The sequence below is a fragment of the Phodopus roborovskii genome, unplaced genomic scaffold, assembly GCF_943737965.1.
Source record: "Phodopus roborovskii unplaced genomic scaffold, PHOROB, whole genome shotgun sequence".
Classification (NCBI taxonomy): domain Eukaryota; kingdom Metazoa; phylum Chordata; class Mammalia; order Rodentia; family Cricetidae; genus Phodopus; species Phodopus roborovskii.
In genome coordinates, this window is record NW_026126470.1 from 1,094,662 (window position 1) to 1,111,034 (window position 16,373).

Sequence of the window (16,373 nt, forward strand, 5' to 3'; positions counted from 1 at the left end):
GATTAAAAATAAATGAAATTGTCACCTAATCAAGAAAACAAATTAGAGAAAAAGGAATGAAAGATAGCTTCATAACAAAAGAAAAAGTGAAAAGAAGAATCCAACAAATCCGTTCTAGTAATGTCAAATCTGCACAGACTTCAGGAAACCCATGGATGAAAATGGCCCTAGACAGAAAATACATACCCAGCAGAAAATGGTACAAGAGCCTGGTATTTCCCCACCAGCTGTCAATCACTGTGAGTCTGCCTTGGAGTAGCATCAGCAGGCCACCCGCCCAGCACTTCTCCAGCCTTGTACTTCTCTTCTGCCTTTGGCCCACAAGACTCTAAGACCTGCTTTTGTCTGTTTTGCCTGAATGTAGTTGGATGTTTTCTAATTTCTTTTTTATTTTCCAATCACTGAAGGCATTTGTCTATCTTATCTGTTTTTGTTATGTGCCCATAGCAGAGAATATTCACTGGAGAATAAGATCAGTGTGTTAAGTTGACCTGAAGTTTTCTCTTGAAAACATCTTTCCGTCTGAATACCAAGCATATGCACATGGAAGGCACTGCAATTCAATGGACACTAGTTTTGCATGTACCATCATCTTTATTCCATTTAGGTTCCCTGTGGAGGTTTAATACTCTACCTGACCTGGACATCATCAATTAATACATTGTTCACTTTATAGGGTCTTTATAACATTTTCCCATAAAGCTCACTTCAAGCTAATGCAGGAACCTAGTCCTACCTTACTGGCCCCTGAACCACAAGTTCTTCTACATCTCCCCATGTGGAAACCGTATCATCATATCCCATCTAAATCACTACACAGCTTTCACTGTCCCCTGCCAATTCTTTAGCAGTGTTTATGGGAAATTCAAGTCCCTAAAATAGCATCGTCACCTTAAATCCTGGAACTCTGGTGACTAAAAATCTCCTCTTCAAAATCTGGCCTAGTCAAACTACATCCTCACCTCATTCTAGACGTTGTTTATGTCTATATATGAACGTGACTGTGCCTTGATGTTCTCTCAAAAATACACATTCAGTTTGAATGCATGGTCTCAATAGCATGGCAAGTTTAGGGAGCTGATGATGCTATAAAATGGGAAGTATCTGGGGTTTGGGACTAGAGAAGTCTAGATTTAGATGCTAGCTATATTATTGTTTGGGCACAAGGAAATATATTGGTCTTGCCTATAGGCAAATTAAAGGTGGTAATGCCTAACCATTGGATCATTGTAAGGATACAGGGATACAATTAAACAAGATGGTCTCTATTTCTGAGCCATGCCCCCAGACTCTCACTGGAGAATTCTAGACAGGGACTCTAGACCTGATCAGGTACCATCTGGTGCCAAAGATGCTGGACCCCTGGAGTTAGAGTTATAGGAGTTTATGAGCCATGGATGCTAAGATGAGAACTGTTTACCAATTAGTTATCTTGCTAGTCCCACACTGTTTTCACAAAATCCGGAGCTTCATGGTGTGTTTGCATCACACACACCATATAACTTGTTGTTCTCCTTTCCCCTCCTGTCCTGCCCTCCCCCCTTACTGGGTCCCCTTTTCTAGTTCCCTCCCTCAATGTATTTTCATGTTTTTATTCCACACATAGACTTTATATGCAAGATAAAACATGAGATAATTGTTTTCTTGGGAAAAAAGGTAAAATAAAATGTACACAAAACCCACACGGTGGCCATCACAGAGTTGCCTCTTAGTAAGTATTTTCTCTCTTTCTCACTTCCGTCTTTCACATAGTTCTTGAGCTCATGGCCCATTAGGATCTAAGCTGTTCTAGCACCAGGAATCACTTACAATGAGAATCATCAACTCAGTATTTGTACACAAAGGATAAGTGGACCCATAAGGAAGGAATACACTACCTGCTTCATCCACAGCTGCTCTGACAGTAGTCTCACCAGAACTACCAGGTCACTCCAAAAACATCACTTCTCTGATGCTCACAGAAGGGAAGTATTACAAACAAATGCCTCATTGATTAAGAAGAAAAACTACAGACAGATGACACCAGATGTATTAGCTCCAAGTCACAACTCACCTGCCAGAACCAGGACCCTTGCAGTATGATGAGGCTTGACCGTAGGAGCTCCAGAAGAACATTGCTCTTTGTGAGGAATTCTATGAAGGTAACCAGACCCGCCAAAATGGTGGTAAAGACCAGAAGCTGGTGCACAAAAACATCCAACATTTCCCGACCATGAGTGTGGTTGTAGAAGATAAAAGCTAACAGAGAGGGCAAAACATATTTTCTGATAAAACCAAAGCTTTCCACTGTACCACCCTCCTGCTACAGAATTTAATACAAACATAAAATTACCCCAAAGAGGAAATCCCCACTGACTCCCATAGCATGTGTTTTTACGTAGGGAAGACCAAATCTCTTCTGACATACTGTAAAACTTGCAACTATTGTGCAAATTGTTATCTATGTAGGGTTATGTATAATAAACATGACTAGGGTAAGGAGCTATAACTAATGTGAATGTACAGATAAGTTAACTGAATCAAAGTCTCATTTTAAGGAACTCAGCAAATACATACAAAGCTATAAGAAATTATTAAACACTTGTCTTATGTTCCCCATTTATGACAACCTGAGAAATAAACTGATATTTTCATTAACTTCTCAAAATTAGGAAGTCATTTTTCAAACAGACACTACATACCACATTTTGTCAGAGTTTCTGTTTCTGGGTATTTGAAAAGCTAACTAGACATTGGTAGACATCTTCTATTGTGAGTGGTTGCACCATTTCAAGTAACTCATGCACTATCATTCTGAGTTCAGTTTTCATTGTTAGAAGTAAAGAGAATGATAAGCTCCACTACAACCAACAGCCAAGTGCCCACTCTAGATTATTTCTAAAGACAAAGATGAAATGTGAACAAAGCTTTTTGAATTTCTGTGTCTGCCCAGATCTATTAAATTAGTCTGTAAAGATGTAAGAAAGGAAGACTATAGTTGTCTTCTCTAGGACAACTGTATATTCAACTATGGTTCAGACAGTCCTGCCAATTAAGGCGAAACAGAGAAACAAAAGACATGCTATTATAAAGCACTACATCAATGCCCATTAATAAAAAGAACAGAAAACATATTCTTCCCCTCATACTTACACTCTACAAAGATGGCATTTGCTAACATTAACTTGCTCAAGGACACTGGAAGTAAATTGGTAGTGTAACATAAGATGTGGGATGCACCCTGTAGTCCAAAGAAGAAGTACATGGTTGTATGATGCCAGCCCAGAAGCTGGTTCCACTGGCCGTCTTTATACAAGTTCAGGTATGGTCCTCCTGAGATAAACTGTTCCCCAGCCATACCTGCAGAGGAACATACCACAGTTTCAGCAACCTTATTCCTAACTCTACTTAGTATGTGTGAAGATAGGGCCATGGTTTATCGCTTACTCTAACATTATGACATTGATTACTCCCTCTGAGTTTTCCACTGAAAAACCTAGCAATAGTGACTTAGACTTGATTCAAAAGTTCAGCTGTTGGATAACATGTTTTATCAATATATATAGACAAATGAGCCAAGCAAGTGTTCCATATCCTTAACAATGGCAACTTTAGTTCAACAACAGCTCTAATTTAATGACTTCACTCCTAGATGAACTGTAGGTTTGGATTTATGGTATGTGTCATTTAAAGGATGTTTACTTTCTTTCTAGATACTGCACCCATAAGCAGTTATTACAAAATAGAGTGTTTTCAGTGATTTCTGACAAAATTAATGAATCATTTAGATTTTTCCTTGATTAAGAATAATAGGGATGGTTCATGTATACTCTACACGTGGGCTAATTATTCATGTAGACAGGTTTGTTACTGTTTTCTAGACACTGCCTTGTTAGCCTCTCTTGGGAATTCCTCTCTTGGGAAATGGTAACTTTGCAATTTTATGGTCATAACAAAGTCTTACTAACATGAATGTAACTGGTGGAAAAATTAAAAAGTGTTGTGATTTACAAAAGAGTAGCTACCGCATTACTGTGAAAATGCAGAACCTTTTTAAGGAATATTCAATGCAATATTCAATAGCAATGGAAAGTTTCTAAGCTAAAAGTGAGCTGGACTCTGTCCAGCCCAAGAAATAAGGTGGATATACATGGAACAAGAGCTCCTTCAGCCCTGACTTCCTCTATCATCTCTTAGAAAATGATTTGTTATTGAAGATTTCCCATAATCACTTGATTAATGTAATGTACAAAATGGTTTTTATGGAGTTTATCTTTGAGGAACCAGAACAACTTGTATCAAACTATTTCATGGGCTCCAACTTGTGATACAAAGGAAATTCACTTAGTTAAATAGGCAAATTAAATACTGAGACTCATTAAGGATTAGGCTTTTGTACAATTATGATCCTAAGATTATATCAGTTATAAACTATAGTTGGGATAAATACTAAGAAACATATTTATACAAATTTCATTTAGTATATTTCAATCTTGTATTGACATTTTTTTTCTCACTCATGAAATACTACTCTAAAGTAGAAAACAGAACACAGCCATAGTCAACTCACCAGTTAGAGCCATTAAGACTGAGACAACTCCTTCCCAAATCTCTGCTCGACGTAAAAATGTTTTGGAACTAAGGTAGCAGGTCCGAGTTTGCTTTTTGTAGACATATTTCAGAATACTCTTTGTACTCCACCAAAAGCCCATGATAATAAAGAAGGTTCCAGGGAGGGCATGACCTTTGAAACTCCCCATGATCTACAAGAATAAGAAATAGACATTTTATTTAAACTCAGCAAAAGTACCTCTTGTCCCCACTGAGCATATCATAATCTGAGGATTATGAATATACTGTGGATCCTACTATAAGACAGGAAATTAAAATAAAAATAAAATGAAAAATTGCATTTGTTTAACATCTGTCATGTATTAGGCACCATGTCAAGTGTTTTACATGCTATCCTCAACCTACTTTTTAAAAATATATCCACAGATGAGAAATCACTATTCAATTTTCAGCTGAGAAGTGGGTTTGGAGAAGTTAAACAGCTTATAGAGATCTTAGAATTGATAAGACAAAAATTCTGATTTCTTCAAAACATAGTATGTATATTGTATATTATACAAGTGCCTATTAAGCATATAGGAAAGCAACATGAAGATTTGGCAAATTTTGTTTAATTTTAAAAGATGTGATACTGCTTAGAGATTCAGGATCAAGAATGTATTAAAGACCAGTAGGATTCATGAAATATTTGTGTGTTCTTCTGCTTATTTTCCAGGCTTCTCAGCCAGCTGGATTTGAACCATGTTTCCAATTCTGGCTAGTTGACTGAGCAAGGTGTTGGTATATGTCACTTTCAAGTTGAGGCACTCAAGTCTACTTGAATACCTTAGCTTTCTTCTTATCTCAGCTACTTTGACTTGACACCTCTACTGCACAAAGATGGGTAGCCAGCCTGATTCAGACTGTGTGCGTGTGTGTGTGTGCACACGCGCGTGTGCGCGCCCCCACATGCGCATGCACGCTCAACCCTTTATTGACATAGATCACTGAAAGTTTGAGATTTACTTTTACAACATCATAGCCTGTTTACACCAACCCAAATCATATTACAAATTTTGCTCACATTCTTGCCATATTCTAACTAATAAACAGAACTACCTCTGGTTTCAGTCAAGGGTATAAAGCAGTCTTGATAATGTGAGTTTTTAAATATCTGGAAAGTCCTTCTTTTGAACATATTTATTGTACTATCAACAGTGAAAGTAGAGTTCACAGTTATTCCGAAAACCTAAACGTAGGTCAGAGTCAAAACTCACAAAAGAGGGGTTCACAGGATTCCGAGTCTAGTACACTAGAATCCTTATTTCTTGTAGTGAGTATTGGATCTCCTAGTTTCAGTTGCTCCCCTCTGACCCAAATACTGCATCCTACATCTCTCCGAAGCCCATTTCATGCACCCTTGCGTCATCCAAACCTCCCAAGAGTCAGACTATGTCACCAAGCACAGATTCTGGTCCTGAACTTCACTCTGCTATTTGCAGCATATACTTACTTACCGTGTTTGGAGCATCTGAACTGTACTGTTTACTCCTAAGAATGGGTAGACCTCAATGATGTATACCATTTCTGCTTTGAGAAGCTCTCTTTTGCAACTTAGCCCCCGCCAGCACTGTTGTTTCCACCTGTCTGGTTTAGACAATCATAGGAGATTGCAAAATACTTCCGTAAGGGATTCAGGGATGCACCCAACCTATACATTTTTAAAACTTTTCTGGAAAAACATTTTGTATGGTTTAAAGCTCTTAAAACACTTTGTTACTCCTTAATATCAGAAACTTACTTGTAAGAGTTCCCAGAATCCTAAAATTCTGGATTAAAACTAAAGTTTTTGGAATTTATTATCAAATAAAACAACACTTATGTCAAGAATCAAGAGTACTTTTAAAGAAGTTATGTATCCATCAAAACTACAGTTTTCAAATAACAAGTGACATATTTAGTGAGACTAATAGGACAGAAATGATGAGAGGGCAGGACTATAGCTTAGTGGTAAAGGCACATGCCCACATAAGCCTGACAGGATGAGCTGGATCCAAATCCCTTAAAGAAAAGCAAAAAGAACTCTAGCATATGTTCAGCAAAGTGATACCAGAAACACAGCCCAAGCTTCCATTTGTAAATTCAGAACACTTAAGAGGAAGTATTCTCTATATCTGTGAACAATTATAAATATACAACCATAATGTTTTTATATGTAAAGATCCACGACTAGGTAGAAAATCTCCTTTGATATTCTCCCTCTCCCCCTCTTCTCTGACGCTGTATACTCACTGTAGATAGTGCTGGGCATTGTAACAATTTCTCTCAAGTGCTTTGATCATATCTATCCATCCCCCCCCCGTCTACTAGTCTGCTTCCTTACTCAGCCTCCCTTCTGTTTCCATGCTCTGTGTGTGTGTGTGTGTGTGTGTGTGTGCGTGCGTGCATGCGCGTGCACACGAGTTCACTTTTATGTAACCCACACTAAGTCTAGGATCTGAAAATGAAAGAAAATTTTACCTTCCTCAGATTGATTTACTTTTACTCAATATGATGATTTCAAGTTGTATCCATTTTCCAAGAAAATAGCAAAATCATGTATTTCTTTATCACTGAATAAAACTTCATCACATATTACCATATTTTTTAAAAATTTATCCCTCTATTTGTAGACACCTAAACAAATAGTGTTATGATAAACATAGCTGTACAATAAACAATGGCAACAAAAGAGAGGAGTTGGATCCTAGAATGCGTGCTGTAAAGGCAGAAGGGGACAGCTGCTCCCACAGAGTAGTCTTCTGGCACAACAATGCTCCACGGCACATCTCCCACACATCATGTTCCCCCAACAAGAGAAATAATGTTTAAAGTAAAAAATATATTTTTTAATGGGGGAGGGACTTTGTGTTCAGTACTGTGTAGTCTGAATACCAACTTCGTCTTTTGGTAACTCACTTAACCTGTGGGTGTCTACCTTTGTGAAATTGGATCAGTAACAGTTTCTAAATAAGTACCCCACATTACCATCAACAACTTTTGATATCAACTACTTAAAACTGCTAGAGCAGAGGTTCTCAACCTGTGGGCCATGACCCCTTTGGAGGTCAAATGACCCATTCTCAGGGGCTGTATATCAGATATCCCACACATGAGACATTCACATTGTTATACATAACTGTAGCAGATTTACAACATGAAGTAGCAGCGGTGTAATTCTATGGCTGGGGTCACCACAACATGGGGAACTACATGTATTAAGGGAAAGTTACACCTTTAGGTAGATTGAGAACCACTGTACAAATAAAAGTAACATGAACCTAATAATACCTTTTAAAAATGTTTTTAAAAAGAAGGTAATTCCAAGCATAAAAGGGTAAAGAGAAATGGGAAGAAAGCAGGAAAGACTGCCCCAAAGTGACAACACCAATGGACATGCAAAAGTGGATGGAGAGAAGCCCCTGAGTCCTCAACCCTGCACAAAGAACTATGGGAAACTGAGGAAATCTAGCAGTGGGAAAGGTGCACTTCCCTAGGGAAGAGCACATCAATTGATGTTCAGTGACAAATGGTAAGCCCTGAAATAATAAATATAAGGAACATTACATTGTCTGAATAGATATCATTTAGGAATGTGTATGTATAAACATATATATATATACATATATATATATATGCATGTAACAGCAAAAAAAGAGGTAATGAATTGAAGGAGAGTGGGAAGGGAGTATATGGAAGGATTTAGAGGAAACAAATGCAAAGGAAAAACTCTAATTATACAATAGTCTCAGAAATAAAAATTATAAATATGATACCTAACTCTAAATTAATACTGACTACAGAAAACCAAGAGCATCTACATAATTATTTTTTGGAAGTTTTTTTAAACAAAAATTTATTTATTATATATGAGTGGTCTATCTGCATGTATGACTTCATGATAGAAGAGGATATCAGATTCCACTAGAAATGGTTGGGAGTAACCATGTGGTTGCTGGGAATTGAACCCAGGACCTCTGGAAGAACAGTCAGTGCTCTTAACCACTGAGCTAGCTCTCCAGCTCTTCTTTTGGCAATTCTAAGTTTATAGTTCCTAACTGTCATGGAGGGTTACTGGGATCTTCTGTGGTATTTAAACAAATTCCTTAAAAGTGGACAACATAGATATATGTTGTCATTTCCTACTAACCCTGGAAAATGTTCTAAATACTATAGAGTTCTAATTTGACAGGAGTCACTAGGCTTTTCTTGTAAACAAGATCATTTTATCACAAAACATCTCAACTCTATTGTGGAATAATCTTTTTGTACACTGTGAAGATGTGTGACTCTGCTTGGTTTAATAAAGAGCTGAATGGCCAATAGCTAGGCAGTATTTCCAGGCACAGAGGTCCAGGGAAGAAGGATGAATCTCAAGGAGACTCAGAGGAAGCATGACATGTAGGAGAGGAGGTAACAAGCCATGAACCATATGGCAGCATGTAAATTAGTAGAAATGAGTTAATTTAAGTTATAAGAGCTAGTTAGAAACAAGTCTAAGCTATGGACTAAGATTTCATAATTAATAAGAAGTCTTCATGTAGTTATTTGGGAGCTGGCTGGCAGGACAAAGAAAGACTCACTACAAATGACATCCCATGTGTAACCTGCATTTCCATATAAGACCTGAGAAAACTTTAAAAAAGGCTCCAAATGTGGCCAAATGAGGTTTCCTAGTCCTTGGCACTGACTACTGGCTTGATCTGTCAGCATGCCATGAGGTAAGCTGCCTGATACTTTAATATTTTGCTCATGCAGACAGAAAAGGTTACAGGTACATAGTAAAGCAGCTTCCGAAGGAAAAACCTCAAAGAGGTAATAGTGTGTTTAGCAATGTGTAAAGGCTTAAGGAAAAGAAAAAGAAAAAAGAGCATAGATAGTCATAAAAATAATTTAAAAATAATAAAGTCTTTAAAGAGAGAATTTTTTTAAAAAAATAGAATAAGCCATGTAAGGACGGGAAATGTTACAACACAGGGAATTTGGACTTTATATGGTGCTCTGTTAATTTTGGAGTATTTGAATGCTTATGACAGACAACAGCTTCTGAGAAACATGGTATTGTGACAGGGACTAATGAAATAAATCAGCCTATATACTGTAGGTAATCTTGGCTTCAGAATGAAGTTTCAGAATGGAAAGTATGTTGCCTTGGAAACACTGTGGATTCCTTCCAGGTTAATAAAGATCAGATTTGACCAAGGGAGACATCCTGAGTATCTTGGCTACAGACATGGGAAGAAATCAAGAAAGACTACAGGACAGTGACATGTACGATGATCCCTCTGCATGGGAATAGCTCGGAGATGAGATGGGATGAGACATGATAAATGTTGTTGGCTACAGAGTCATCATGACTTATTATTATATGCCATCCTTTCATATGGCATGGATAGAGATTTATAATGGTTTGGTAATGCAGTCCAAATGGACTTATAAAGTTGAGAGATGCTTTTACCTGCTCAAACATAGAACAAAATAATCTTTAATTTACTTTGCACATTGTACATTCCATACTTGTGTTAATGCAAATATGTATGTTACCTTTAAAAGTTTGTATGCTTTCAGAGCAAGGAGACCAGACACAAATGAAACCAGGTAGCCCAGGTGATCTAGGCTCTCAGTGTGCGTCCGTTGCAGTTTCCTCAGAATTCTGCATTCAGAATAGCATAAGCTTCAAGACTACTGGCTGAGATGGTCCAGTCTCACAGACTACTCCAGCCAAAGCTTCAGATAAGCCCTAAATTTCCCCAACACACTGAGACTGGACAACAGCTAACTCACCCAGGACTTGACCATTATCTTAATTTTCTCAGGGTCTCCTAAAGTTGCTGTTACTCTCAGACAACAGGAAGTTGTTTTAATGCCATGACACCCACATTGCCAAAAGGCAGGGTAGGTGGTTTTTGGTCATTCCATGGATGTTTGTCATCACTTGGGGGGAGGGGTGGTTACATTTTGTAACCTCATGGTCAGGGAGGATACTAAATAAAGGAAATTAGATTCTGGGATCTCATTCTGAAAATAAAAATGGGGAAATAGAAATGATAGGATAAAAGGGTAGATTATTGTATCTACTATCAAACTAAAAAGAACAATAGTCTCAAACACTTTATATTAGTATAGATTTTTTTATTTTGATGTAAATTTAAGGTTTTTTGTTATATTGTATTATGTTTCTATTTCTTGTTTAAGGTAATGTATCTTTGCAGTTCATTTTAAACTGTAATGTAAATTTCTAGTCCTTGAAATCTATTTAGGGAAATAAAGATATCCAGATACCTACAAAAATGACTTCAACTAACAATCTAAGCAATAGTGGAGTAGCTACCTTAAATGTTCTTCCCTGATAATGAGATTGATGACTACCTTATATGCCATCCAAGAGCCTTCATCCAGTAATTAATGGAAGCAGAAACAGACGCCTACAGCTAAACACTGAGCTGAACTCCTGGAATTTAGTTGCCGAGAGGGAGGAGTGATGAGCAATGGGGTTAAGACCAGGCTGGGGAAACCCACAGAATCAGCTGACCTGAACAGGGGTGGGGGCTCATGAACCCTAGACTAATAGCTAGGAAACCAGAATAGGACCGACCCAGATCCCCTGAATGTGGATGATAGTTAGGAGGACTGGGCAGTCTATGGGGCCTCTAGTAATGGATCAGTATTTATCCATAGTATATGAATGGACTTTGGGAGCCCATTCCACATAGAGGGATACTCTCTTAGCCTTCCCCCATATGGGGGAGGGCCTAAACCCTGCTTGAAATAATATGATAGACTTTGAAGATTCCCCATGGACGGCCTCACCCTCTCTGGGGGAAGTAAAAAGTGGATGGGATGAGGGGTTGGTGGAGGAAAGTCCTTCAAAAATTCCTACTTCACAGAAAAAATCTGTCAGATACACTAAGCCTATAGGCCAGAGATGGATGCCTCAACGTTACAAAGGAACTTTGAGTGACTGCCCAGGCAGACAGCTGTTTCTGTCATTTCTCTTAGTTTTAGAACTTGCTTCCTTTGTACTTCCTGTTTACTCAAGTAATAGTTTATCGCTCTTGGGTCTCTGATAGGTATTGAAGACTAGATACAGTTTTACAGTTTTCCTTGTTATAAAATTTAAAAAAAAAAAAACCCAAACTAAACAAGACATGTAAAGTTTTAAGGTTGAGAAACATAAAAGCTTAAATTATTTGTCTAAAAATATGTTTTAAGGCCTAAAAAGTTACACCAAAAATGGTTTAGGCATAAGACTTTGAACTAATATAGAATAGATAGTACACTGTTTTCTCCAAATTTGCCAAATACAGATGGACTGGATATTGTGAATGTAATTCTTACCCGATAATTGTTGTTATTGTATATAATTTTACTGTGTTAGTGTTAAAAACTTTCCATTTAGACATAAAGGGGAAATGTTGTGAGGGTAATCTTTTTATAAACTCTTGTTGGTTTAATAAAGAGCTGAATGGCCAATAGCCAGGCAGGTTTTTCAGTCACTGAGCATGATGGGAACAAAAAGAAGGAAGGAGTTGTAAGGAAACATGGAGGAAGCCTAACATGTAGGAGATGAAGTACCAAGCCATGAGCCACACGGCAGCATGTAAGTTAATAGAAATGCGTTAAATTTAGGTTATGTGTGCTAATTAGAAGCAAGACTAAGCTATGGACTAAGCTTTTATAATTAATAACAAGTTTCTGTGTAGTTATTTGGTAACTGGCTGGTGGGACAGAGAAAGACTCACTCCACTACTCTGGTGTCTCAAAAGCCAATTCATATCCAGCATACCCTGAATTGAACAACTCAGGCATATCTATCTATCTATCTATCTATCTATCTATCTATCTATCTATCTATCTACCTACCTACCTATGTATCTGCCTAATGTGAGAATGTAACTTGATTCTCATTACCTATTGGTTAATAACACTCCTTTTTCATCCACTTGCCCAAATAAAAAATATGAAAATTATCTTAGACTCTGACTATTTACCAAAAAACAAATTAGTTATTTAAAATTATCACTTCTGCCAATTAATAGCAACCCTTCACTGCCCCACCTTTAGGTGACAGGCCCTAGCCTACCATCTGCCTGGTAAATTTTGCCTCATCCAAACAGGGGTGTGTGTCCCTGTGTCACTTTACAAGGCACTGTCACTTTAATGAATTCTTCATGTGATTAGTTATAGAATATGTATTCTATATGACTAAATCACAATGTTGTGAAAGCCTATATAACAAGACATCAGAGACTTCCAGAAATAGAGGGCCCAATCAATTCTATATCTTGAGGCCCTGAGCATATTAATAAATGTAATATGATGCTAAAAAGGGGCATAGATGTTGTATTTGATTTTAAGTTTTAGAATTACCTAATATACTTAACAGTAAGCAGTAGTAGTAAACATGGAATTTTAAAATCCAGGCTTTCTTGAATATATAACTCTAGGTCATACAGTCTCCCTGACCTACCTCCATGATGAGAGTTGAGTGGGTGTGTATATCTTAGCACATGTACTGGAATGTAATAAGGAATGTAATAAACTGGGAGTCACAAAATATTTTTTTAACAGCTATAAAATGATCACAGTGGAGAAAGAAATTGGTCCTTCCTAATTCAATTATAATGCCACTGTCTTTTTAATCTAAACAAATCTGACGGTCTGGTGTTGCTGTTTTTAAAGGATTCAAAAAGATAAAGACATAGCAATCATGGTATTTGCCTGGTAAAAGGACCCAACAGACAGTCATTCCTAGCAATCCAAATGGCAATAGTTTCACTTAACTTTCAAATACACAAATATACCACTTGTCTCTTTCTCTTTATAGAAATCATTACCCATTGATCTGTTGGCTGTTTCCTGATCTACAGATACTGGCTGATGTTACTTGTTCCTTATAAAAGAGTATGGAGTGTTCTAAACCCACAAACAGGCATGTTCTTTGAGGAAGAATGTTGGCCTCTTTCCTTCCTCACAAAGTAAAATTCACCAGGCAGTCCGTAATAATCATTGGAGGAATTATTGGAGTAGAAAATAGAAAGACCCTTTGTCCTGATCTTCACAGATTCTATCTGAACGTTCAATCACTGCCCTCCATATATGGTTAATTCTAAAACTGAAATTCTTCTCCTACCCAAAGAGACCTGGCACTCCAAATAACATCAAATATTATTCTTTTGGCTAAAAATAAGCAAACAAAAACAAACAACCCCCAAGTTCTCATATCCCACTGGTTCAGTTTTTGTTGACTAGCACACACACACACACACACACACACACACACACACACACACACACACACAAACACACACACACCAAAAAGATATGTTTTTAAATTATTGCACTGAAAAGGCAATATTATATTGTCAAGCAGTATTACAGCCACACAAACCACAGACCTGTCCTGTAAATAGAGAGAAAAGAAACTGAGCCAAGAGTAATAGATTTAACACTTTTCTTGGTAGACTCACAGACAACTCATTTCAATGTAAAGTGAATACTATTATGAGAAAGAACATAAACTACAATTTTATCTTGAGCCACAACCAAAAAAGTGCTTGTGTCTTAGTGATTCATATTTCAGGACACATTTTAACATCTCGTTTACTAAAAACAAGAACAAAAACCCGGCTGCTATTTCTTGAACTTCATTTTGCTATTTACCTTATTCAAAGAAAATGATACAGGCATATGGAAATTTCTTGATCCTCCATCATTCCCTACCAGCACTTTACCTCCCCAGTGTGAACTGTTTTGAAGCCATTTTCTTAAATTATCCTTACCTTAACCCTCTGCTCAAAGTCAAGTCCAAGTCAATGTCTTCTCTGAGGAAAAAGGAAAAGCAGATGCTGACTGCTCCTGTATCTAACACTGCCTCCTTCTGTCACTTTGACATCAACCTATCTGCTTATCTTTCCAGCATGAAGTCAAGCAGTTAAGTTTCAGATTGGGTCACAGTGTATTTAAGGTCAAGGGACACACCCTGCCTCCCACCTACCAGGCTGCTAGCCTGAGCCATGTGCTACCTGCTCTATGGATCACATAACTTCTCTTTCAGGCTGTCAAGACAGACAGAAGACAAAAAAAATAATTATAGCAATGATATTTAATTGTCTGCTAGAGGTACTAAGGAGATGAACCAGTTCCTAATGTGCAGTGCCTCAAGAAAGAGATTGCCACAGGGGTCAGTATTGAGTCATAGATGAACTAAAGCTATAGGAATAAGTACAAAAAACAAAAACTACTGTGAGTCAGCATTATAGCTCAAAGAATTTGGAACACTACTAGCCTAACCACTGTCTGTATTGTACAATAGCATCTCAGGTGCTCAGGGAACCTACTGGATAATTGACACAGCTCCTGCTGACAGCAGAAAGGAGAAAAATAGCAATTGAAGAACTGCATTCTTTACTAATAGGTTGGCCAGTTATTTGAGGATTAAGATGCTGGCACACCTAAAATGGGGACAAGGTTCCATCTGAGGAAGGTGCATAGTGAAAGAAATGGTTGTAAAGCAGTGAAGTGAATGAGTGACCTGAGGTGAGCAGGGGACAGGGAGCATCCTGACAGAGGAGAGTGATCTAAGGGGAGATCTTATATACTGCTGACAAAAATGCACTTAGTGTGACGGTGATAGAAAGTCACATGGCTGTATATGATCCAGTAATATCATGATATATACACACACACACACACACACACACACATATATATATGTGTGTGTGTGTGTGTGTGTGTATTCAAACGAAATGAAGTAAAATATAAACAATATAGTACAAATCAAAAAGAAGTTTGTCAAAGAGACATCTTCACTCTTATATTGGTTGCTGCCCTATTCACAGTAGACAAGACATGGAGTCATCCTAAGTAGTCTTCAATATATGAATGGATAATATGGGGCAGTGCTTGCAGCTCTTTCAGAGGACCAAAGTTCAATTCCCAGAACCCACACAGGTAGCTCATAACTATGTGTAATTCCAGTTCTAGAGGATCTGACTTTCTCTTCTGGCCTCTATTGGGACTTGCACTTATATGCACAAACTGCCACACATACAAAAATAATTAAATGAAATAACAAGTGAAACATGTTTATACACATATACACAGTGAAAAATAATCCAGTCATTTGTAACAACACAGGTGAATACACAAGATTTAAGAAATAAGAAAAATACCACACGACTTCAGAGAGTGAAATAGAGGCTATGGAAGGCTTTAGAAGGGAGGGAAGAGGGATGGATAGAAAACTTGTCTGTGGGTACAGAGCTACTTCTAGGTAAGAGGAATAATTTCTGATAGTCTACTGCACAGAGGGAGAATAAATTCAACAATATTGAATTAAACTTCAAACCAGCCAAAAATGGTTTTGAATATTGTGCTACAAAGAATGATAAAATATGAAGTGATAGATATGTTTTTTAAAAATCCCACTGATTTGACTTTTATGCAATCTAAACATGGTTCTTCACAAATATGCACAACTTTCAATGAAAAACAAATAAAAATAATGTAGTTCTAACAACATTTAAAGGAGAACGGGAAGAAAGGGCTGGAGAGATGAGTCAGCAGATAAAGATGCCTGAATGAGTCCTGGTATCCACATGGCAGATGGAAAGAACTGACTCCTGCCAGTTGTCTTCCAGTATCTACAAATGCACTGTTGCACAAACACACAAACAAACACAATAAAATATTTTGAAAGTAACAGGAAGAATTACACAATAAGTTTTAGCAGTCACCTAATCTGATCTTAGGATCAACCTCCAATGTTTCCACATATTATTGTGTAATTCTGTTTAGATTTC

The 16,373-nt window shown here is 37.5% G+C and overlaps 1 protein-coding gene across 4 annotated transcripts in view; it reads right to left on the minus strand.

Moving 5' to 3' along the window:
* Positions 1-16,373, minus strand: part of LOC127227396 (transmembrane protein 45A) — a 73,334-nt gene that overhangs the window by 11,391 nt on the left and 45,570 nt on the right. For 3 of the 4 annotated variants that reach the window (XM_051191699.1, XM_051191697.1, XM_051191698.1), the window contains exons 2-4: positions 4,550-4,742; positions 3,133-3,339; positions 2,054-2,238 (exon numbers count right to left, since the gene is read on the minus strand). In XM_051191699.1, the coding sequence (XP_051047656.1) occupies positions 2,054-2,238; positions 3,133-3,339; positions 4,550-4,739 (582 nt within the window). In that variant the 5' untranslated portion in view covers positions 4,740-4,742. Of the gene's footprint in view, positions 1-2,053; positions 2,239-3,132; positions 3,340-4,549; positions 4,743-14,351; positions 14,515-16,373 lie in introns of those variants that run through there. The other variant, XM_051191696.1, reaches the window with a different exon arrangement.